This window comes from Apostichopus japonicus, chromosome 16 (assembly GCF_037975245.1).
Source record: "Apostichopus japonicus isolate 1M-3 chromosome 16, ASM3797524v1, whole genome shotgun sequence".
Lineage (NCBI taxonomy): Eukaryota > Metazoa > Echinodermata > Holothuroidea > Aspidochirotida > Stichopodidae > Apostichopus > Apostichopus japonicus.
Window position 1 is genome coordinate 22,843,432 of NC_092576.1, and position 23,898 is coordinate 22,867,329.

The 23,898-nt window shown below is 34.9% G+C and overlaps 2 protein-coding genes and 1 long non-coding RNA gene across 8 annotated transcripts in view; 2 read left to right on the forward strand and 1 right to left on the reverse strand.

Moving 5' to 3' along the window:
* The window catches only part of LOC139982839 (uncharacterized), a 107,951-nt gene that overhangs the window by 52,868 nt on the left and 31,185 nt on the right, over nucleotides 1–23,898 (forward strand). The window lies entirely within an intron of this gene.
* LOC139982841 (uncharacterized) overlaps nucleotides 1–23,898 on the forward strand; it is a 24,948-nt gene continuing 1,050 nt past the window's right edge. The window contains exons 1-11 of one of the 6 annotated variants that reach the window (XM_071995948.1): nucleotides 1–323; nucleotides 518–841; nucleotides 1,723–2,370; nucleotides 3,319–3,666; nucleotides 4,203–4,328; nucleotides 4,696–4,757; nucleotides 4,868–4,907; nucleotides 5,564–7,085; nucleotides 8,359–8,794; nucleotides 9,195–9,248; nucleotides 9,405–9,446. In XM_071995948.1, coding sequence (XP_071852049.1) covers nucleotides 266–323; nucleotides 518–841; nucleotides 1,723–2,370; nucleotides 3,319–3,666; nucleotides 4,203–4,328; nucleotides 4,696–4,757; nucleotides 4,868–4,907; nucleotides 5,564–5,628 — 1,671 coding nt within the window. In that variant the 5' untranslated portion in view covers nucleotides 1–265 and the 3' untranslated portion in view covers nucleotides 5,629–7,085; nucleotides 8,359–8,794; nucleotides 9,195–9,248; nucleotides 9,405–9,446. Of the gene's footprint in view, nucleotides 324–517; nucleotides 842–1,722; nucleotides 2,371–3,318; nucleotides 3,667–4,202; nucleotides 4,329–4,695; nucleotides 4,758–4,867; nucleotides 4,908–5,563; nucleotides 7,086–8,358; nucleotides 9,167–9,194; nucleotides 9,249–9,404; nucleotides 9,758–23,898 lie in introns of those variants that run through there. The other 5 variants (XM_071995947.1, XM_071995951.1, XM_071995949.1 and 2 more) reach the window with 5 other exon arrangements.
* Nucleotides 20,252–23,898, reverse strand: part of LOC139982844 (uncharacterized) — a 24,288-nt gene continuing 20,641 nt past the window's right edge. Inside the window, exon 4 of the long non-coding RNA XR_011798397.1 lies at nucleotides 20,252–22,696. This is a non-coding gene — a long non-coding RNA (uncharacterized lncRNA). The remainder of the gene's footprint in view (nucleotides 22,697–23,898) is intronic.

The window sequence follows — 23,898 nt, forward strand, 5'->3', positions numbered from 1 at the left end:
TCATCAAATGCTTACAGTTATCTACCGAGTTCTATTTTTGTCAGTCTTCATAAGCGTTTACTGTTCAAGTTTGTACATATAAAATGCAGTATTCACTGGCAAGAGTTGAAAACATCATCTTTGTGCTTTATAGAGATTTCCAGAAGCTATTTCACCTGTTATATTTTCGTGATATGGTCGTTTGGCTTTTAAATAGGAACTCAAACGTTTCTTTTTCCTTCTATTTTCTGATTCTTGACGGTTAGCGTTAACACAACACGGCACAATGGGTCATATGTTCCAGGCAATATTTCTTTTATTGCATGTGTGTGCATCTATTGCAGGTAAGCAAGCTCTGTATGATTTTTAATGAGCTTTGTCCTTTCTGGCTATGACTGGCCCCATTAGCTGTTTTAGGCTAAATGACAAGTTAAGAAACCACTTCCTAAGCTATGCAAAGAAGCTTGGCAACTATTTTGTGCATGCTAAATTTCTCTGTGCATGTTGAAAGAATTAATGCATTTCTTATCTTTTTCAGACTCTGAAAATGGTGATCTATGTTTGAGTCCACAATATATGCCGCTAGGCCAAAATGGCAGTATAAATTGTGACTTCGGTGACCAGTTTTATGGCGTGTATTGGTATAACTCTTCAGACTATGAAAATACAGAGCCAATACTGTATTTTACGAACCGGCAAAAGAGTGGGCTAGGATACGACACAGAGGAGTTCAATATTTTCCAAAACGGCTCACTCATCATCAACAATGTCTCTCTACAGCACGAGGGGGACTTTACTGTTATTATGTTCAGAGAAGAATCTGGGGTTACAATACCCAATTTCGTGAAAGTTATTGTTACAGGTAAACACTGTATTCGGTTTCCAAATTACTGAAAGCAATATTAAGATACATTTCAATGGATTATTCAAGAGTATTTACATGACTATTATACATGTTTGAAAGTTTTTGTGATCACTGTCAGCAGTATTTTAGTTCCAATACGGTCAGTAATGGGAACACTACATATAATACGAATCCTTCTATCAAACGGCTCATCATCAGTGTTATAATCACAGTATTATTTATGTGTAAGATTGGATGTGTACTATTTGCATCTGGCCTATACAATGTAGGTTAAAACCTTGATTCACACTAAAGCTATAAAAAGCTCAGCTGCACAAAAAAGTGTTTAACACAACAAAATGACCTCCCAATTGAACGTTTAACTAGAATACCTGATACAACATTCATGAAATAAGGTTAAGCGTTTTTCATTATCAAGGATTTCAACCAGTTTCAACAATCTCAGCTTAAAACAAATACATTTCCATATTGATCGGTAGCCATTTATCAGCGATGGGAAGCTGCTCAGGCAAACATGTCGTTAAAAGTGCATTTAATACTGGTATGCAAGCAGGCTAAAAATTTAAAGCATATAGCCACAAGTTGTTACTCTTATCTTTTATTTTATATTACGAAAGAATAATTTGAAGAGACAATTTAAGCTGACAGACATGTATAGGCCATCGTTTTTCGAGGTACCACATATGCTGTATAAATAGCAAATAATCCAATATAGTTTATATATATATATATATCTCTAATGCGGATGAAATTAACATTGCTTATTGTTTCTCAAAGGTAATATTTAAATTATCAATACTTCTCGTAATCAAAATTTTGAACACTTTCACATAAACTTTCTAACACTGTCCTTAAATGATGCATTATTTATTCAACAGTTGAACCACGGCAAGAACATCCCATTATCGATGCATGCAATGGCGAAAGAGTTTGCGTTCAGCCAACTAACCAACTTAATAAGCTAACTTGTTACGTTGAAAGCTACAGACCCCCAAACAATCTTTCATTTTCTATAATTACCACTAACGAAAGTCTTCCACTTTCTATAAGTCTATCACACTCACGAAATGGTGATTTATACACAACAACCGCTAACTTAGAATTGCCAATTGATAACGCAAATATCATCAATGTTGTTTCATGTGCAAGATCAAGTCCGCCTTATTTGTTGAATAATGATAACTCAGTTATTATTCTCCAAAGTAGTAAACTAGACTTATATGAAACAAAACCGACAAAAATGTACGTTGAGCAAGGAAAAACAGCCATTTTACAGTGCTCTCACCAGCCTTCGATTTATTATGTTTGGATGTACTTGAAAGCGTCTGGGGTTTTGAATAGTGTATCTGAAACTATTGAGCACCCTATAAACTATGAACATGTTGTGAACAGTAAATACCTGCTCCGTACAGGGACAAAGGATTTGCAAGTACAAGACAGCGTTGTAGATGACGAAGGAATTTACATTTGTGTGTTCGGTGACGGAATCATCGAATATGTAACAACCTTTGAACTAAATGTGTATAGTAAGTAGTTATTATGCTTCCGCCTTCGCTTCGCAGTTATCTTATTTATATATCTTCTTTGTTATCTTATATATATATATATATATATATATATATATATATATATATATATATATATATATATATATATATATATATATAGAATGTGTATGCAAGTGGTATGACAGATATATAGTAATTCAATAAAGAATAACACACCAGAAAAATTCCATTTCACGACCGGTTTCGTCCTTTTGGGACTCATCAGGCGAAGGTAGGAATCGAACCCCGGATTTTCGTGTCACGAACCGAAGTCCATACCACTCGACCACAGTGATTCTACTGGTGTGTTAAAGCGTATAAATAGGAAGAAACCGGTCGTGAAGTGGAATTTTTCTGGTGTGTTATTCTTTATTGAATTACTATATATCTGTCATACCACTTGCATACACATTCTATTCTTATTTACGGCTTGGCTTGCCTAAAGAGTGGTTATTCTGTGTAAAATTGTCAGATTTAAAAGCGCCAGGGGTGCATTCTGTACAATCATAACACTTGGGTAATACGCCCTTATTGACAGTTGAAGAAAGCCAATTTATACGCTTTAACACACCAGTAGAATCACTATGGTCGAGTGGTACGGACTTCGGTTCGTGACTCGAAGATCCGGGGTTCGATTCCTACCTTCGACTGATGAGTCCCAAAAGGACGAAACCGGTCGTGAAGTGGAATTTTTCTGGTGTGTTATTCTTTATTGAATTACTATATATATATATATATATATTATTTAGACAAAATCAGACAAAATTGTCAAAATAAGGAGCACTGCTTTAGAAAATATATTGAAATGTTTGGTCCCATGTTATGGATCAGTATGGTTTTTTGTTAGGTATCATATTTCTACAACCGTATAGCAAAGTATAAACAAGTTGAATGGATTTCCTTATTACTTCATTGACGTTCCCCTAGAGTTCCCCGAGCCTCCCGGCTTACTCGTTGATGGATGCAGCCTTGGTCAGTACTGTGAGATTCAATCTGCAGGGTATGGTCTACTAATATGTAGAGTACGTGGAATCCATCCGTTGTTAAATATAACTTGGAGCGTCGTAGAGGGAGTGCCGAAAAGTGTCGTATTCCGCAACGAAAAACTCTACGCCAACAAAATAGGAGACACGTATGATGTGACCATCAATACAGAGTTTGAAATAAAGAACAAAGCGGCAGATAACATACCAGTGGAATGTACAGTCGACCTGGCGAGTAACCATCCACTCCCATTTCATTGGTCAAGAAAAGTATACATAGTTCCCGAGACAGGTGAGCGGTAAATCAACACATAATAGTCTTTTAACAGTCATCTCAAATTATTATCTCCCCAATTCCCTCATTTCTACTTTGGAAGCATAAAAATAGAATTGCATTTAAACCGGAAGTTAAGTATTTCTTCTTACTGTGTACAGAAGAGTAAGCTTTGCTGAATGTGCATATCGCATGTGTTGCAAATCAATGAAAAACTAAATTATATCGGTTATTCCCTTTACAACACTCATATAATGTGTAACACATGTACAGATTGCTAGATTCAGGATTCAAGCGAATGTTCAGAAATACGTATGTCAAAATGCTAATATCATATGCATCGCCTATTATACACAGTTACTTAATCAGTTGTCACGAATGAATTTACTGAAAATTATTTTATAACGAAAGCTGAAATATTTACTTGTATGTGAGCACCCATGAACAAAATGAATGCAGTGAAATTGGTATACTTTTACACATCGAGTGTAGTTGTAGATGGGATAGAGAACAAATAATAATACTACCAGTTTCTCTGGGTGTACTTCTTTCAGCTGAGGAAAAGACAACAGTGATACCAAACGAATCCTATATCAGACAATCACCCATGAAGATTATTTTGCCAATCGCAGCAGCCTTGGCTATTATTATAATAATTACAGCCGTTTTATGCTCCAAAGGTAATTCTTTTCGAAGAAATATGGCGTTTATACCGCAATATAAATTAATAGGCAATATTGATTACATGGTATAACTTTGCATGTAATGAAAAAAAAAATTGTTAACCAATACGATCTCTATAACTAAGTTGTTGTAATTTCCCACAAGCAAAGTTATGGCTATGGAAATGTCAATTTAATTCAGAGATACGTCTTGCATTATGCTAGTAGAACATAGCAGCCCTAACTAGGACTGTATAAGTACTTCAGAGAGATACGTTTAACAAAAACAAACTGGAAACCTAATATTTACCAAGTAACATTGTACTAAAGAACATGTGTTTTAAACATCTTCTTATGCAGACCATCTGTGTTTTGCCCCTTTCAGTTAATTCGACAAACATAAGAAAACCGAAGAGAAGCAAACGTAATAGGACAAATGTTGAAGAGGTATCATTCTATTTTACATTTTGGTTCTTCCATTGCTTTCACTTTATATAGGCATGATAGATCATTTCCTTAAATCAGTTGCCTTTGATTTTTGCTTTGTTCTCTTGCAGGGTATTCCAATGATGACACAAACGTCCCAAACCACATCAGGTAAACATGTTTTCGTGATTCGTTAGGTCCTCGTAAGGGAGGGGGGGGGGGGGGTCAACCTCGTTACTGCAATTGACATTGATACTGATGTGATAATTTGATATTGTCTATTGAGCAGTCCTTAGTTGATCGATATATAAATAACAAATATTTAAAACAACATGATAGAGAAATGTTTTTTAAAGCAGCAAAACATAAAAAAACTATTTACCTTGAACTAGGAATGTTGATAGATATTTTCATAAAATTGTGACTTTTCAAATTTATTACGTGCTAACCTCAACTTAGTCGGAGCATTAAAATTCTTATTTCGTTTAAAGACGCTCTCTTTTTGATATTTTTCGATGGAACAAAAATTCATAGTAGGTGATTATTTTGCTTGAATAGCAAATTTATACTTTACGTATTTCAGTTGTATGGATACGTTGATGATATTTTCTCGATAAAGAACATAAACTGTGACTACAATATCATCTAAATTTTAAGAATTAGTTAATATACACTAAATATGCTACTGAAAACCGGTGAAAATTGTTGAAAAATAGAACAGTAACGTTATAACCGAAATATAAAACTATTTGATGTACTCTACGAGAATAATTGTTCTCTTACACAATGTCTTCTCATTGATATTACTTTCCTGCATTATTTTCCAGAAAAGACCCTTATATCTTTAAGCAACAACTCATCAGCAAATACAAAGAACACTGCGAAGCTGTGAGACGCTTACCACGTAAAACAAAGACGGCAATTACAGAAATATTCTTTGAGGAAGACATTGAAATTTTAGCTGAAGACTCTGGTGACAAAGACATCTGGAACGAACTAGATTCTTGTCATCACATCATTGACGAGAATACTGCAAAAGATGCTCGAATAATACTTGAAGGGGGTGCAGGATATGAAAAATCAATTTTGTGTCTAAAGATGGCATACGATTGGTACAAGAAGGAGGAAGCTTCTCCATTAAAAAATATTGATATGTTCATTTTGCTTTACATGCGGTATTTGGGAAATAACATATCCCTTCATCAAGCAATCAAACAACATCTACTGCCGAGTGATTCGCAATTAACACCAGAAGACATCAGAAAAATCATATCTACGTCTAATTCGATTGTTCTTGTGTTAGATAGTTTTAACAGATGGCCACACGTTAGTAACTACCAAGAGACTGAGATAAAGAAAGTCATGATGAAGCAAAAACTTCAAAATTGCAGAGTTATTATTACTACAAGGACAGCTGTTTTGCCAGAATATTATTCTAGACTTACCACAAGAATGCGTCTATCTGGGTTCGATGATAAAGCACGAGAAAAATACATTCGTATGGTTGTAGCGCCTCATGACCAACCTGAAGTCGACCGAAGCAAAAGTCTGTTTGAAAAAGTTCCAGGAATTTTTGCTTTTTGCCAAGTGCCGCTTTTCTTCACTTTGTTAACTGAGTTAACACACCAACAAACAATTGATGTCATAACCGATTCAACTGTGACCAAATTCTTTCAAAGCATTTTGGATGGTCTAAGGGAAGCACTTTTAGTAGATGTAAAACACACACGAGGTAACGGTAGTAATTACTTAACGAGAAAGAACAGTGAACAATCTCTTCATAGTGAGGCCCTAAAAGGACTTTCTAGGAAAGATAAAGGCTTGCTCTGGAACAAGTCTAAATTTAAGTCATCCGTCGGTAAAGATGTATATGAAACATATAAGACAATAGGTATCTTAGTAGAGGAAGAGGTATATGACAATACCAGTATGAATAAATCAGGGAACTCCACGAACATGGAATATTTGACAAAAGTTAAGTTTTACCATAACGTTTTTTATGAATGGTTTGCATCTCAAGAACTTTCTAAAATATTAGCTTCAATAAAATCCCATAAAGTGAACAAATTGTTGCAGGACATCGATCCCTTTGACCACCAGTACGTGTTTCGCTTCGCTTGTGGCCTTAATGAAACGGCAGCCGAACACATAATTAAATATATGGAAACTATCAAAGATGGTGACAAGTTTGCAACACTTTGCATAATGGAAAAGTCAGAAGGAGGTATCAAGAACGTGAAAGAAGTGATAAAGCATATCTGTTCACTACCTGTTCATATATCGAGAGGGCAATCCCATCTATTGCAGAGGTCTTGTACACAGGTGCTGGTTCTGGCAGCAGAACATAAAGTAAGCCAGATTCTAATTAAATAATTTCAAACACATGGTCTTCTTATAGAAATGCTTAGTTTCGCTTGGCCTGAAATTTAGGTAGTTCTTGCAATTGCTTATAACACTGAGAAAGCGACCGCTATTGTTATCATCTTCCGACAGATGAAAAGATCCAAAGAAAATGGACAACTGGATAATTTTCTCTAGAATGTTGGGTTTACGATATTCTATAGTCTTCGCCTGTTTAAGTTTGGCGAAAGCTTACGGTAGTGGGAGAGCCCCTTTCTTCCACTTTACGGAGAAAATGTTGTCTCTGAAATGCCTTTCCTTATCAACTAATACTTTGTATAGAATTGCTTTGCTTAACACTGGATTCTGTAGCATTTAAAAATGTCTCTGTATGCGGATCGATGATAAGACAATTCCTTTTGATTCCAAATGGAAGGGTAATAGAGGTTCTATCATTTTTCGATTTTCCACCTCCTTCATATCAGTTCCTTGTCGGATTTTGATCAGGATGCACAGTCCTTTGAATAACATCCCGTCAACATATAATCCCTAATGTAGCATTAGACTTTACGGTTAATCAAGAACGGGATAATCTCTTATTTTTGAATTATTCATCGACACTTTCACGGTTGAAGTTTGTGTCCATCTATGGTGGTCACGTGGAATTTCACCAAACGGTACAAATACTATTGGTTTGGCTCAAACTGTAAACTCTCCGAAGGGTCACTGGAAAATTCCTTTTAACTACTATAATGAAAATTTGGTAAAAAATTTCCATTCAATTGTAAGTTTGAAGCCAAAAATATTCCAAAAAATATGATAATGGGATTATTTTTAGCTATTGTTTTGATTTATATTTTCAAAAAATATTTCAAAAACATGAACAGTGACAATGAGTTTTTCAGCCTAAGATAAATATGACATTGTGTATGAAGAAAAACATTTACAATGGTACGATTTTATAGTATTCTAACTTCTAACTTGAAACAACCTGACGATATTCGTTGTTTTTCTACAGTATTTACCTCTATATATATATATATATATATATATATATATATATATATATATATATATATATATATATATATATATATATATATATATATATATATATATCAATTGACGTAATGTCGCTAACTGACCTACATACGTGTTTTATATTTCAATTCTGTTGCAGAATAGTTTGTATTTATTGTTTTATGGAAGATTTCCAAGGATTTTGTTAAACTTTATGACAAACATGAAGAAATTCGTCTCTCTGTAAAATTTCATTCCGTAGATTCCAATTGAGATAGTATGGCTAGCTGAACTAAATGTTTACTTCAATCCAGCTTGAGAATCGCTTACATTTTCGTCAGGAATAAATTTGCCAACGCTTAAAACGATGAACCAATTATCCATAACAGAAACCGGACAGGAGCTAACAAGAGACCGTCTAAATGGTATCTTCAAATACGTAACACTATGTGAAGGACTTGCAGGACTAAGGTATAACTTTCATGATTTTCTCAGTAATTTAAATGCAGTAAACGCCAACTCATTTTAATTTAAACAATAATAAAAAAGAGCTGTTCTAAGGAAGAAAGAAAGTAAAATTCTTTGTCAATAATCACTCGTCTCAAATAAACATTCGTCTTTCAGATTTCGTGGTTGCCTTTTATCCATACACATTGAAACCAGCAACCTGCAGGAACTACAAAATAGTAAAATATCAGGTAACATAAGGTTAATTACAGCATACATAACTTAGCAAGATGTAAGCTAGTTGATCTTGGTCCGAGTTTGAGCCCATCGTGGTCAGAGAAACACTGAGAGTGTCACCTTAGGTATGATTAACATGTCTTTATACATTACAGGTACTTTTCTGAAAGTATGTTATGCTTGCTTGATTAAGAACTGTATGGCAGCACGGGAGTGATGATAAGGTCACCGATTCCCAGTCTACTTATTCTGAATCAGTGGTTTAGTTGAAAAACAACCAGTCCTGGTACATAAACATAACCTTTTGTAACTCTAATTAATTAATAAAAGTAGATCTAACAGCAATACAAAATCCGTTCTTGAAAAAATCTTCTATTTGCATACTATTAATAGTCAAATTCTTATCTCTTTTAGTGGATTGATTGGTACCAATTGGAACGCTTAAATTTGAAAGCGGGTCAATGGGAGGTGAGTTGCTATCACTCATTATTTACAATGTTTGTAACCAATGTCATCTGTTTTATTGTTTATGTTGTAAGGCTTTACCGTGTTAACTTAATATTATCAGTATTACTATTATTATGACATGGATGATAACAATTTCTATGTAAACATTTCTTACAGCTTGCTGGTGAAGCAATGACACAGGATATGCATGGCAGTATTGTGAGTATCCGTACATGAATATGAAATGCCAAACCGCAACTTTGGGCAACCATGCAATGAATGGACATAACATTGCATCATACCAGAGTAACATTTTCATATTGTATTCGTGACAAAGAAAATGAATAAAAATTCTGGAAAGCATATCGCCTAATAAACACAATACATCATAGTGATATGTTCAAATTATTATTTGAGGGTTCAATGGACCTTAATTACATATTGATTGTGATTGTGATAGAAAATCACCCTGTATGATATGGTATATATGACACACGTGCATTGGCAACTACTGCATGCACCATTTTATATAACTGATACATGCAGTAAGATATATATATATATATATATATATATAATAGAAATTGATACCGAATTTAATCACTATATAAATTATAAAATATATATAATATATATATAAAATATATATAATATATATAACTCTAAATTAGACCGTTGGGCGACATAAGATAAAAAGAGCACTTAGGGCAACATTGGCAATTTAATGTTATTGTTTCACACTGGACCATTGTAAAGACTCCAGTTTGAGTGCTTTTAAAAATAATCCTTTTGCAAAATACAAATACCAAGGATTTTAATTAAATAATCAATTAATTGTACACAAACACACTTAGGGCGACATATAGATGTCGCCCTAAGTGCATCTCAGTGAATTTAACTGTGAAACAGCACTTAGGGCGACATCGCATCAAATAACACTTAGGGCGACATTGACAATTTAATGTAATTTCATCACATTGGAGTCCAGTATGGGTACTATTTATAGTAATCCCTTTGAAATATATATTTAGCAAGGAATTAAATTAATTAATGAATTAATTACACATATACATGTAATACAATACTATTTTGTCACACTGGACCACTGTATAGGACTCCAGTGTGGGTACTATTTATAGAAATCCCTTTGCAACACAATAAACCAAGTAGTTTAACTACTTAATTAATTAATAACACATATTCATGTTGGCATATGTGAATTTAGCTCTTTTCACAACACTTGGGCAACTTATCATAAAAACAGCACTTAGGGCGACAGTGGCAATTTAATGTTTATTTCATCAAACTGGACCACTGTTAGGACTCCAGTATGGGTATGATTTATATGTATCCCTTTGCACAATACATATAGCAAATAATTTAACTAATTAATTATTTAATTGCACATATACAAGTTGTCCTATGTAAATTTATCTCTTTTCACAACACTTAGGGCGACATAGAATAAAAACAGCACTAAGGGCGACATTGGCAATTTAATGTTATTCCATCACACTGGACCACTGTTAGGACTCCAGTATGGGTACTATTGATAGAAACCCCTTTGTAAAATTAATATAGAAAATAATCTAATTAACTAAGTAATTAATTACACTAATACAAGTTGTCCTATGTGAATTTATCTCTTTTCACAACACTTAGGGCGACATATCATAAAAACAGCACTAAGGGCGACATCGGCAATTTAATGTTATTCCATCACACTGGACCACTGTTAGGACTCCAGTATGGGTACTATGGAAAGTAATCCCTTTGTAAAATAAATATAGCAAATAATCTAATTAACTAAGTAATTAATTACACTAATACAAGTTGTCCTATGTGAATTTATCTCTTTTCACAACACTTAGGGCGACATATCATAAAAACAGCACTAAGGGCAACATTGGCAATTTAATGTTATTCCATCACACTGGACCACTGTTAGGACTCCAGTATGGGTACTATTGATAGTAACCCCTTTGTAAAATAAATATAGAAAATAATCTAATTAACTAAGTAATTAATTACACATATTCATGTTGGCATATGTGAATTTATCTCTTTTCACAACACTTAGGGCGACATAGATTAAAAACAGCACTTAGGGCGACAGTGGCAATTTAATGTTATTCCATCACACTGGACCATTGTTAGGACTCCAGTATGGGTACTATTAATAGTAACCCCTTTGTAAAATAAATATAGAAAATAATCTAATTAACTAAGTAATTAATTACACTAATACAAGTTGTCCTATGTGAATTTATCTCTTTTCACAACACTTAGGGCGACATAGAATAAAAACAGCACTAAGGGCAACATTGGCAATTTAATGTTATTCCATCACACTGGACCACTGTTAGGACTCCAGTATGGGTACTATTGATAGTAACCCCTTTGTAAAATAAATATAGAAAATAATCTAATTAACTATGTAATTAATTACACATATACAAGTTGTCCTATGTGAATTTATCTCTTTTCACAACACTTAGGGCGACATATCATAAAAACAGCACTAAGGGCGACATTGGCAATTTAATGTTATTACGTCACACTGGACCACTGTTAGGACTCCAGTATGGGTACTATGGAAAGTAATCCCTTTGTAAAATAAATATAGAAAATAATCTAATTAACTAAGTAATTAATTACACTAATACAAGTTGTCCTATGTGAATTTATCTCTTTTCACAACACTTAGGGCGACATAGAATAAAAACAGCACTTAGGGCAACATTGGCAATTTAATGTTATTCCATCACACTGGACCACTGTTAGGACTCCAGTATGGGTACTATTAATAGTAACCCCTTTGTAAAATAAATATAGCAAATAATCTAATTAACTATGTAATTAATTACACATATTCATGTTGGCATATGTGAATTTATCTCTTTTCACAACACTTAGCGCGACATAGAATAAAAACAGCACTTAGGGCGACATTGGCACTTTAATGTTATTCCATCACACTGGACCATTGTTAGGACTCCAGTATGGGTACTATTAATAGTAACCCCTTTGTAAAATTAATATAGAAAATAATCTAATTAACTAAGTAATTAATTACACTAATACAAGTTGTCCTATGTGAATTTATCTCTTTTCACAAGACTTAGGGCGACATAGAATAAAAACAGCACTTAAGGCAACATTGGCAATTTAATGTTATTCCATCACACTGGACCACTGTTAGGACTCCAGTATGGGTACTATTGATAGTAACCCCTTTGTAAAATAAATATAGCAAATAATCTAATTAACTATGTAATTAATTACACATATACAAGTTGTCCTATGTGAATTTATCTCTTTTCACAACACTTAGGGCGACATAGAATAAAAACAGCACTTAGGGCAACATTGGCAATTTAATGTTATTCCATCACACTGGACCACTGTTAGGACTCCAGTATGGGTACTATTGATAGTAACCCCTTTGTAAAATAAATATAGAAAATCATCTAATTAACTAAGTAATTAATTACACATATACATGTAATACAATACTATTTTGTCACACTGGACCACTGTATAGTACTCCAGTGTGGGTACTATTCATAGAAATCCCTTTGCAACACAATAAACCAAGTAGTTTAACTAATTAATTAATTAATAACACATATTCATGTTGGCATATGTGAATTTAGCTCTTTTCACAACACTTGGGCAACATATCATAAAAACAGCACTTAGGGCGACATTGGCAATTTAATGTATATTTCATCAAACTGGACCACTGTTAGGACTCCAGTATGGGTATTATTGATGTGTATCCCTTTGCACAATACATAGAGCAAATAATTTAACTAATTAATTATTTAATTGCACATATACAAGTTGTCCTATGTAAATTTATCTCTTTTCACAACACTTAGGGCGACATAGAATTAAAACAGCACTAAGGGCGACATTGGCAATTGAATGTTATTCCATCACACTGGACCACTGTTAGGATTCCAGTATGGGTACTATTAATAGTAACCCCTTTGTAAAATAAATATAGAAAATAATCTTATGAACTAAGTAATTAATTACACATATACAAGTTGTCCTATGTGAATTTATCTCTTTTCACAACACTTAGGGCGACATAGAATAAAAACAGCACTAAGGGCGACATTGGCAATTTAATGTTATTCCATCACACTGGACCATTGTTAGGACTCCAGTATGGGTACTATTGATAGTAACCCCTTTGTAAAATAAATATAGAAAATAATTTAATGAACTCAGTAATTAATTACACATATACATGTAATACAATACTATTTTGTCACACTGGACCACTGTATAGGACTCCAGTGTGGGTACTATTCATAGAAATCTCTTTGCAACACAATAAACCAAGTAGTTTAACTAATTAATTAATTAATAACACATATTCATGTTGGCATATGTGAATTTAGCTCTTTTCACAACACTTGGGCAACATATCATAAAAACAGCACTCAGGGCGACATTGGCAATTTAATGTATATTTCATCAAACTGGACCACTGTTAGGACTCCAGTATGGGTATAATTGATGTGTATCCCTTTGCACAATACATAGAGCAAATAATTTAACTAATTAATTATTTAATTGCACATATACAAGTTGTCCTATGTAAATTTATCTCTTTTCACAACACTTAGGGCGACATAGAATTAAAACAGCACTAAGGGCGACATTGGCAATTGAATGTTATTCCATCACACTGGACCACTGTTAGGATTCCAGTATGGGTACTATTAATAGTAACCCCTTTGTAAAATAAATATAGAAAATAATCTTATGAACTAAGTAATTAATTACACATATACAAGTTGTCCTATGTGAATTTATCTCTTTTCACAACACTTAGGGCGACATAGAATAAAAACAGCACTAAGGGCGACATTGGCAATTTAATGTTATTCCATCACACTGGACCATTGTTAGGACTCCAGTATGGGTACTATTGATAGTAACCCCTTTGTAAAATAAATATAGAAAATAATTTAATGAACTCAGTAATTAATTACACATATACATGTAATACAATACTATTTTGTCACACTGGACCACTGTATAGGACTCCAGTGTGGGTACTATTCATAGAAATCTCTTTGCAACACAATAAACCAAGTAGTTTAACTAATTAATTAATTAATAACACATATTCATGTTGGCATATGTGAATTTAGCTCTTTTCACAACACTTGGGCAACATATCATAAAAACAGCACTTAGGGCGACAGTGGCAATTTAATGAATATTTCATCAAACTGGACCACTGTTAGGACTCCAGTATGGGTATTATTTATATGTATCCCTTTACACAATACATAGAGCAAATAATTTAACTAATTAATTATTTAATTGCACATATACAAGTTGTCCTATGTAAATTTATCTCTTTTCACAAGACTTAGGGCGACATAGAATAAAAACAGCACTAAGGGCGACAGTGGCAATTTAATGTTATTCCATCACACTGGACCACTGTTAGGACTCCAGTATGGGTACTATTGATAGTAACCCCTTTGTAAAATTAATATAGAAAATAATCTAATTAACTAAGTAATTAATTACACTAATACAAGTTGTCCTATGTGAATTTATCTCTTTTCACAACACTTAGGGCGACATAGCATAAAAACAACACTTAGAGCGACATTGGCAATTCAATGTTATATCATCACACTGGAGCTGTAAGGATTCCAGTATTGGTACTATTGAAAGTTATCCCTTTGTAAAATCAATATAGCAAATAATTTAATTAACTAAGTAATTTATTACACATTCCATTGAATTGATGCATTTTCACTAAAAATCAACTTAAGGTTGCAGCCATTTGAGGGAGATATTTGATATACATGACAGTTAAACTACCAAAAACAGGTTTCACCTGGCTTATAACGTGTTTCTCGATCCTCACTGCAGCATGCATTTAACTGTCAAGTGCTGCAGGAACGAAAAATTAGCAAAATTTCCTAAAATTCAGAGTGCCCCTTTAATAGTTGGCATGATTCTAGAAATGACCAACTTTGTTTTGAGTATGAAAGCCACCTTGAGACCTTTCACCTTCTGCAAAGTTACAGGTGTCTATAGGAATAGAAGTCTTTGGGTGATTTCTTGAAATAATGAGTGTGGACATGTCCCATCAGTCACAGTTTTTTAACATTTGTTTTAGTCATAAGCCAACAGAATGATTTTAGCTGTTGTTGGGGGTCCATCTATCTAGTACTACTCAAGGCTTAATCTGGCATGAGCAGAGATTCTTCAATTGTGTATAGGGTTATGTGCAAGACAACCTGAAACTTCTGTCCCATCAGTCACAGAATTAGGCTGCATGTGTGGTGCAATGCAAAATGGGGAAATCCAGTGCTGAAAGACAGCGAAACAGGAGGGAACGTTTGAAAGCAGAGGGGAAATATGATGCATATAAAAAAAACACAATCAGCGTATCGCAAACAGTGGGCCCACAAGAAGAAGCGGGAGATGTCTTCACAACAGAAGCGTCGAGAACGTGAACAAAAACGCAAATCAGAATACAGGTACAGTATATTTCTTCAAATAAATTTGTTAGACCATGTTATTGAAAGCAGCTTGTGTCACTGCCATGATGGTGACATGATGAAGTGTTCATTGACCTGTGAAGGTTATCCTGAATCAAGATTGGTATACATGTCAGATCTTTGGATTTTACTGTCCCATCAGTCACAGTATGGTTCAGATAGTATAGCCTATATTGGACAGTTTGCAATGCCTAAAAGTATTAGTACAAGAATAGTGTCGTTCCATTCATACCTAATTTCCTAAAAAGAAATGACATAACAACTATTATCATCTACAGCAGTGGCATGCACAGAGGTTTGTAGAGAGGGCTGGATCACTGCATACAGGCCCTTCTGTCCAAAATTTGAGGAATGCAATATTCTTGGATCACAGAACAATGAGGCCGAGTTGAAGGAACTGGTGGGTCTATCAGGGGGAAAAAGAACCTGAAGCACTGTACAACACACTCCTGGTTGGCAGTATCACCACAGGAGTACCCATCACACAAGTGAATTAGTTTTCACAGAACCACTAGGCTGTAACTTAAATGATGTAAGGTCCAATCCAATCATTGGTAAGGCCAGGTGGATCCTTTTTAAAGTATATGTATGCCCCTTTGCCTATTAATTTTGGCTCTTTCCTCATGGGATGTTGACCACTTTAGTATTTTGGGGGGAAATGGAGAACATGGCTCAAAAAATTTGTATTAGACTTTCACTATATGATGGGCAGATTGGACCCTTTAAATCCACAGTTGAGAGTATCTCGGTACTTTTGCTGCCCAGGGTTAAGCTCAGCATATTGTCAAAAGCTCATGTGACTTAAATGACTTCATCAATGTTGTATAATTAGTATCCTGTTCATTATCAATGTTTGCATGTTTCAAGGCTCAGCTCGTTCTGTTGTTGTTAATAAATAAAATGCAAGTTTCAAATGCATACGGATTGTGTTTCATTTTTCCAGATGTCATTACTTGATACACCGAAGTGGGATGACATGAGTCCCATACATGGGCAACATACCTCACCAAATATGGGCCCAAACAGCTTTCCCAGTGAGGCCCCAACAAATCACACACCCATGACTCAGTCATATGGGGCTATATGAGACAGCAAGTGTGGAATGGAACAGGTTTTCCCATGGGCCTGTGTCTGTTCTACATATGCCAGTTGCTTCTATGGGATGCTCATATGGCAAACCAATGTGGGACCCACACCCCCATTGGCCAACTCAAGTGGGCCCTACCTGTGATGACTATGGGTGGCTAGAGCCCAGATGACTCAAGTTTAATGCTAGTTGGCACCATATGTGGATGCAAACTGAAGTTAAAGCAAAACAAAATTTGCTATAATTTTGGAGGAGATACTGTAGCGTCCCATCAGTCACAGAGCTTCTGTCCCATCAGTCACAAGGGAAATGCCACTGTGTGAAATAGTTAATGCCAATATTCTCTCAATGGTGGTGCTCTGATATAGCTACATTAAGTAGCTACCAGGAGGGGTATTCTTTTCATTCTGAGATACCGCTTACAAATTAACTAAATGTACCTAAAAATGGTGGTCCGCAAATGTCCCATCAGTCACAGGGCTACTCTAAGTGCTCCCTATCTAAAAGGAACATACTTATGTGAACAGTTCTTCAATGATGGACCACAGGACAGGGGCACATACTCAAAAACCACTGCAGTGGTAGTCCAAGATGTCTGCTTTGTTAATCATAAAATATCTTTTGATACCTTCTTAAAAATAACAGTGACCATAATAATGTGAACATTTGGTGTAAGTATATACTGAGAATAAAAAGCTTTGAAGAGGTTCAATCCAAATCATAATAACAAATGAGGAAAAAACCTGTCTTTATGTTGATGTGACAAGGACTTACAGAACCAAAATAATGGCAAGTTCTTCTCAATGTCAAGAAATATTTAAAAACTTCTTGAATATGCAAATTCCTGTCATACCCATTAAACAATATTCAAAGAACACAATTGTTAGAGGAGATACTAGTTAGGCTTTTTGAAAATCTAAAACTTGAGCACATGCTTGAGTATAAAGTGCAAGAATGCCTTCACTCAAGATGTTTTCACTGAAAAAGATTATAAAAAGAGGGAGCACCAACCTAAAAATTACTGAGTTTATAGATACATTCATTATCTATTACTATTGTTAAAACATTATGTTGCAAAGGTCCCTTTGTAAGAAAAGTAAACTGTGACCTTTGGGTGCATGCCCAAAGAAATTTCAATGATAAAAAATGTTGAAATTCATATCGAAAATATTTCCAGGTATGTTCTTTATAAAGTTGTATGAACTGGTCTTCTTAACCCACCCCCTCCCACCCCCATCCACAAGACAAGGTTTTTTGGTGGGGTGGAAGTAGATCACTTTTGCATATTTTAGTGGAGCTATGTTATGTTTCTCAAAGAATTGCATAAAAAGTTCATGTTTTGGTCCCTACATTCACTCAAATGTCCAATGAATTCTAAAGCGATTCTAACACCTGACGTCACACAGTCACATTCTGGAGGCAAGGGTGTCAATGGAGCATCAATATAGACCGGGAGCCCATAGGGTTTGGTTAGCTGGGAAGGTAATCAATTGCCTTGTACATCACAATGTTCACAGTGCATTCCTGTATATGAAACCAGACGACTGGCAAACCGGCTGTGGTGGGTCACCTAAAAGCTAACCTAGATCAGCTTTCATGGTAACCACATCAAAGTAAATACAATGTGTCAGGTATGGCCCCATGAGCAACAAATGGCCATCGCCAGTAATTATTGGTGGTGGGGTAGCTTTGCCAGCCTCACGGATGACCTAGGTCAGCTCATGAGGTAACCACTTGAAACCTTTTGGAAAATGATGGTCAGGACTTCAGTTACAAGGGATGGGCATTTCCAGTCATTTTTATTGGTGGGTACCCCTGCCAGTAGACCCCCAAAATGCCCATCCCCTCATTGACCTAGGTGAGCTCATGAAGTAACCAGTTGAAAACTACTGGAAAATGATTAGCAGGACTCTATATGTGAGGGATGGGCAATTCCAGTAATTTGTATTAGTAGGGTACCCCTGCAAGTAGACCCCCAAAATGCCAATCCCCCTCATTGACCTAGGTGTGCTCATGATGTAACCAGTTGAAACCTACTGGAAATGATAGGTATCACTGCATATGTAAGGTTTGGGCATTTCCAGAAATTTCTATTAGTGGGATACACGTGCCAGTAGACCCCCAAAAAGCCCATCCCCTCATTGACTTAGGTCAGCTCATGAAGTATCCAGTTAAAAACTACCAAAAAATAATTAGCAGGACTCTATATGTAAGGGATGGGCAATTCCAGTAATTTATATTAGTGGGGTACCCCTGCCAGTAGACCCCCAAAAAACCCATCCCCTCATTGACCTAGGTCGGCTCATAAGGTAACCAGTTGATACCTACTGGAAAATGATAGGTATCACTCATATGTAAGGGATGGGCATTTCCAGAAATTTCTATTAGTGGGGTACCCCTGCAAGTAGACCCCCAAAATGCCCATCCCCTCATTGACCTAGGTAAGCTCATGATGTAACCAGTTGAAACCTACTGGAAAATGATAGGTATCACTTCATATGTAAGGTGTGGGCATTTCCAGAATTTCTATGAGTGGGGTACCCCTGCCAGTAGACCCCCAAAATGCCAATCCCCTCATTGACCTAGGTCAGCTCATGAAGTATCCAGTTAAAAACTACCGAAAAATAATTAGCAGGACTCTATATGTAAGGGATGGGCAATTCCAGTAATTTATATTAGTAGGGTACCCCTGGCAGTAGACCCCCAAAAAGCCCATCCCCTCATTGACCTAGGTCAGCTCATAAGGTAACCAGTTGATACCTACTGACAAATGATAGGTATCACTCATATGTAAGGTTTGGGCATTTCCAGAAATTTCTATTAGAGGGGTACAAGTGCCAGTAGACCCCCAAAAAGCCCATCCCCTCATTGACCTAGGTCTGCTCATGAAGTATCCAGTTAAAACCTACCGGAAAATAATTGGCAGGACTCTATATGTAAGGGATGGATAATTCCAGTAATTTATATTAGTGGGGTACCCTTGCCAGTAGACCCCCAAAAAGCCAATCCCCTCATTGACCTAGGTCGGCTCATAAGGTAACCAGTTGATACCTACTGACAAATGATAGGTATCACTCATATGTAAGGTTTGGGCATTTCCAGAAATTTCTATTAGAGGGGTACAAGTGCCAGTAGACCCCCAAAAAGCCCATCCCCTCATTGACCTAGGTCTGCTCATGAAGTATCCAGTTAAAAACTACCGGAAAATAATTGGCAGGACTCTATATGTAAGGGATGGGCAATTCCAGTAATTTATATTAGTTGGGTACCCCTGCCAGTAGACCCCCAAAATGCCCATCCCCAATCATCTCCACCCAAACTACTTTTCACCCAAAATGTTATATCTATAATTATATATATACATGCAAGGCATACTTAAAGATAGGATATAACAAAGTTTTGTGTAGCTTCAGCACTTTCTGAAATATATTTTTAAATTCATATCAGAGTCAATACAATATTTGAATGTTTGTTAGCCAATATATTAATATTTATGGTATTAAATAATAATAAAAGTCCAAAACCAACATAAACTTTGCTTACAAAGTAATGACCTTCAGTACAATACAACATTTGTGTAATCAGGGCTCTTATATCGCTTACTGAAATATTCAACTTGTCTCAATTTTGCCAACCAACAATTCTCCAATTGTGCAGCATCAGCCAATACTGCAATCCTTATCATCCACAAAAGTATGTGACTTTGTGAGCTTCGGAATTATCATCCTGGCATTTTTTAATATTAAAGGTATAATGTCATGAAATTCAAGGCAAAATGCAGTCAAGTGTTAGTTTAGTTTCTAATTATTGGTTCATACATCAGCATCCTAAACACATGTGTTTGTTGTACCATTTATGTTGCATGATCATGTGCAGTGGAACAGGCATGATTGCACAGGAGAATACTTGTCAGCCTACAGCTGGTTTACAAACACCACTTGTTAAACGCTCATACTGGCATTACTGTTATTGAAAGAAGATGCAATATGAACCACAGAAAATAATGCATATTTTTTTCATTAGATGCAGACATTGAAGAATTTCATTGATTTCCAATGCATATTTATATACTCTCTTCACAACATGTGAAAACAAAATTCTGTATGTATAATTTGTAAAGGTGTTGTAGAACTAGGTGTTTAGCATTAGCAGTACATCAGTTAGGAATGCATTATTATGGGCTCTGTTTTGGTGTCAACACAATAACAGACTAAAACCTGCTAAATGTAGCACTTTATCATCAGGTTTCTAGTGCAATTATGTGGAAATGACAACCAGCTAAAAACTTGGGTTCTAAATTAAACTGCATAACTTTACCTTTACTTACTTACCCTCAACCATGTACATGCCCCTATTCAGTATTGTGGGTAATGTCAAATTTAATACACATCAACCAGTCACTAGTCAACAACTTCACACATCAACTTCCAGTTGCAGTATTATTGTACTTTCCATAACCTCATTATTCTTTTTGAAATGAGCGCCAAATGCAATATGGGTTCATCTACTCAACCATCTTCTCACCAAGTACGAGAACAGTCTAACTGACATCAGATGCAAATGCAAATACTATACTGTACATATGAGATTAACTACTGGCAGTTGTAACACATATTTTAAGAGAAGTCAATTATAAACTACTTTGAAAATCTATCTGCTTTAGTAGAAGATTTCAATTCGGGCTTTTTGTTCAGTGTATAGTAAAGGTTTTGAAATTATAAAAACAGAAAAATAGCATCAATTCAGTTTTAATATGCAATACATTTTTAAATTGAAGTAAAACATTATTTAAATTCAATACAACTCATCAAATTTGTAATATAAACCTGAATGCAAATTGGTATAAAAGGGAGTTCCAATGCCCTAATAATGAAGTTTTGTAGATAAAAGGCAATAAGGATCATTAACTTAATATGATCAAATATGAAATATGACATTGTGTTTACAATTTAGCTGTATCTGGCTTATTTCTCTCTGGTGCAAACTGTTCATAAATTATTATTGAGATGATGCTGTCCCCATAAATGGAAAAGTGCAGGATATTGACATTTTATTAATTTGGAACAAGAATTTATAATGATGTGACATGGCTTAATACTCCTTAGCCAGGTACAGTAACTCTTTTCTCTGCAATCACATGGTATTACAGGGCTTCAGGTTCAATTAACATACACTTAATTTGGAATACTAGTTTGTAGTATAGGTAAGTTCTTTTTCATTTGCAAAAAGGGACATCTAGTCAGGGGTAGCATGATCTATGCAGGGATTGCTTGATTTGTAATTTGAAGTTGTAACAACATTCCATTTGTATGCTATTGAAAATGTACAACCTAAGCAAATCAAATATCATTTTGTGTTACTATTCTGTTTTAATAGGAGACCTGTTCAATCATGGCTGAACCAAATTGCTTAATAGTTTTCCAAAACTACAAAGAACATGAATAACGCTTATCAATTTGAAAAAAACAAATAATGTACATGAATACAGTGGTTCAGTTTCACCCTAATTACTTTGTGTTAGTGGTTGGTAATTTTGAATTGGTGTCGATAATATGACATACTTTTCCAGTTTTCCAAAAAAAATAGGAAGATCATCTCATTAATTTCTTCTCTCACTAATTGGCTGTTTTTCTGAGACTATAACTTTAAATCTTTGTAATATTTTACAGGATCAACACACAAGATTAAATTAATCTGCCAACACACTTAACATTCTTTTCTCTGCCAGCTTCTGGCATTTGCCAGATTCATTTATAATTTTTGTTTCACAATAAACCAGTTGTATGGGACATCTTCGCCCTGTGTCTTTAGGAAGTCATTAATCTTTTTTTGATCTAGGTGCAAAAAGAAACATCAGCAAAGTATTAGCGACTTCTTAATATACAAATAAAAAAAAAATGGGAAAATCACCCCCTAACATCCTAGTAAAAACACTGCACAACTCATGAATAATTGATGACATAATGTCCTTTCCCATATGATCAATTGTATATCATTATTCACATGAATATTTAACAGTTTAATTCAAGTAGTTTTCCACACTATACTTAATTTTTACATATGTTATCAGAAAAGACTCGTAGATGACCTCGTTCTTTAACATCATAGATGAGCCACTACTTCATCGGCCATGTTAGGTAAGAAGCATTTGCAAAACGACATTTGACCTAATATTCATGTAAAATAGCTCAATTAAATATTATAACTAGGCTAACCATTATGTTTCAATACATGCCAATAATTAATATCAACACAAATGTCCACAAATCATCTGATCATGCACATTTCAGGGTAACATAGGGATAATTTGACACATTTGTTTACCAGAATAATAACAACATGGGTGCTAAAATATCTGATTGTGACTCATCTGACAAATCTCTCTTGCAAGTTTCCTTCTGTAGTGAGGGTGAGAGATTAAATTTTGAAAAGGAATGGGCTTGAGAAGTTAGCCTATGTTGGCAAAGGCTCTTACTATGTATATCCACCCCCCCCCCCCCCCAAAATGTGAAACACTGACCTGTTCTGTGAATTTTGACAGATTATTAGCAATATGAACTATACAGTGATGTCACTGAACCCCACATGGAATATTGTTGCTACTGAAAACTAGCTTACTCTAAGATACAGATACATGCAGTAGTGAACAGTATTGTGCCTGGCTAACCATAATTATGATATGATTGTATACATATATAGCAGGCACAGTTGTCAACAAAGTTCTTGTTATTGAACTTTTTACTGTCTAGCTTGTGACTAATATGCCTAATATACATGATTACAAATTGAAACTCATGGTTTTAGTAAGTGGAATGCTGGAATGAATGATTAAAAGTAAATGGTCCATTCCATTAATTGAGGTTTCACTTACTGACATTTTATGTGCCATTTTATGTGCCATATAGTCTTCCATATTGTTATGCTTTTAAGCTTTATGGAAGACTTCCCTCCACTTTGTACTTTTGTGGCAAACAAATAAATAAATAAATAATTAACTAATACTAAAGTCAAACATGGATCCACAATTGATTGAAGG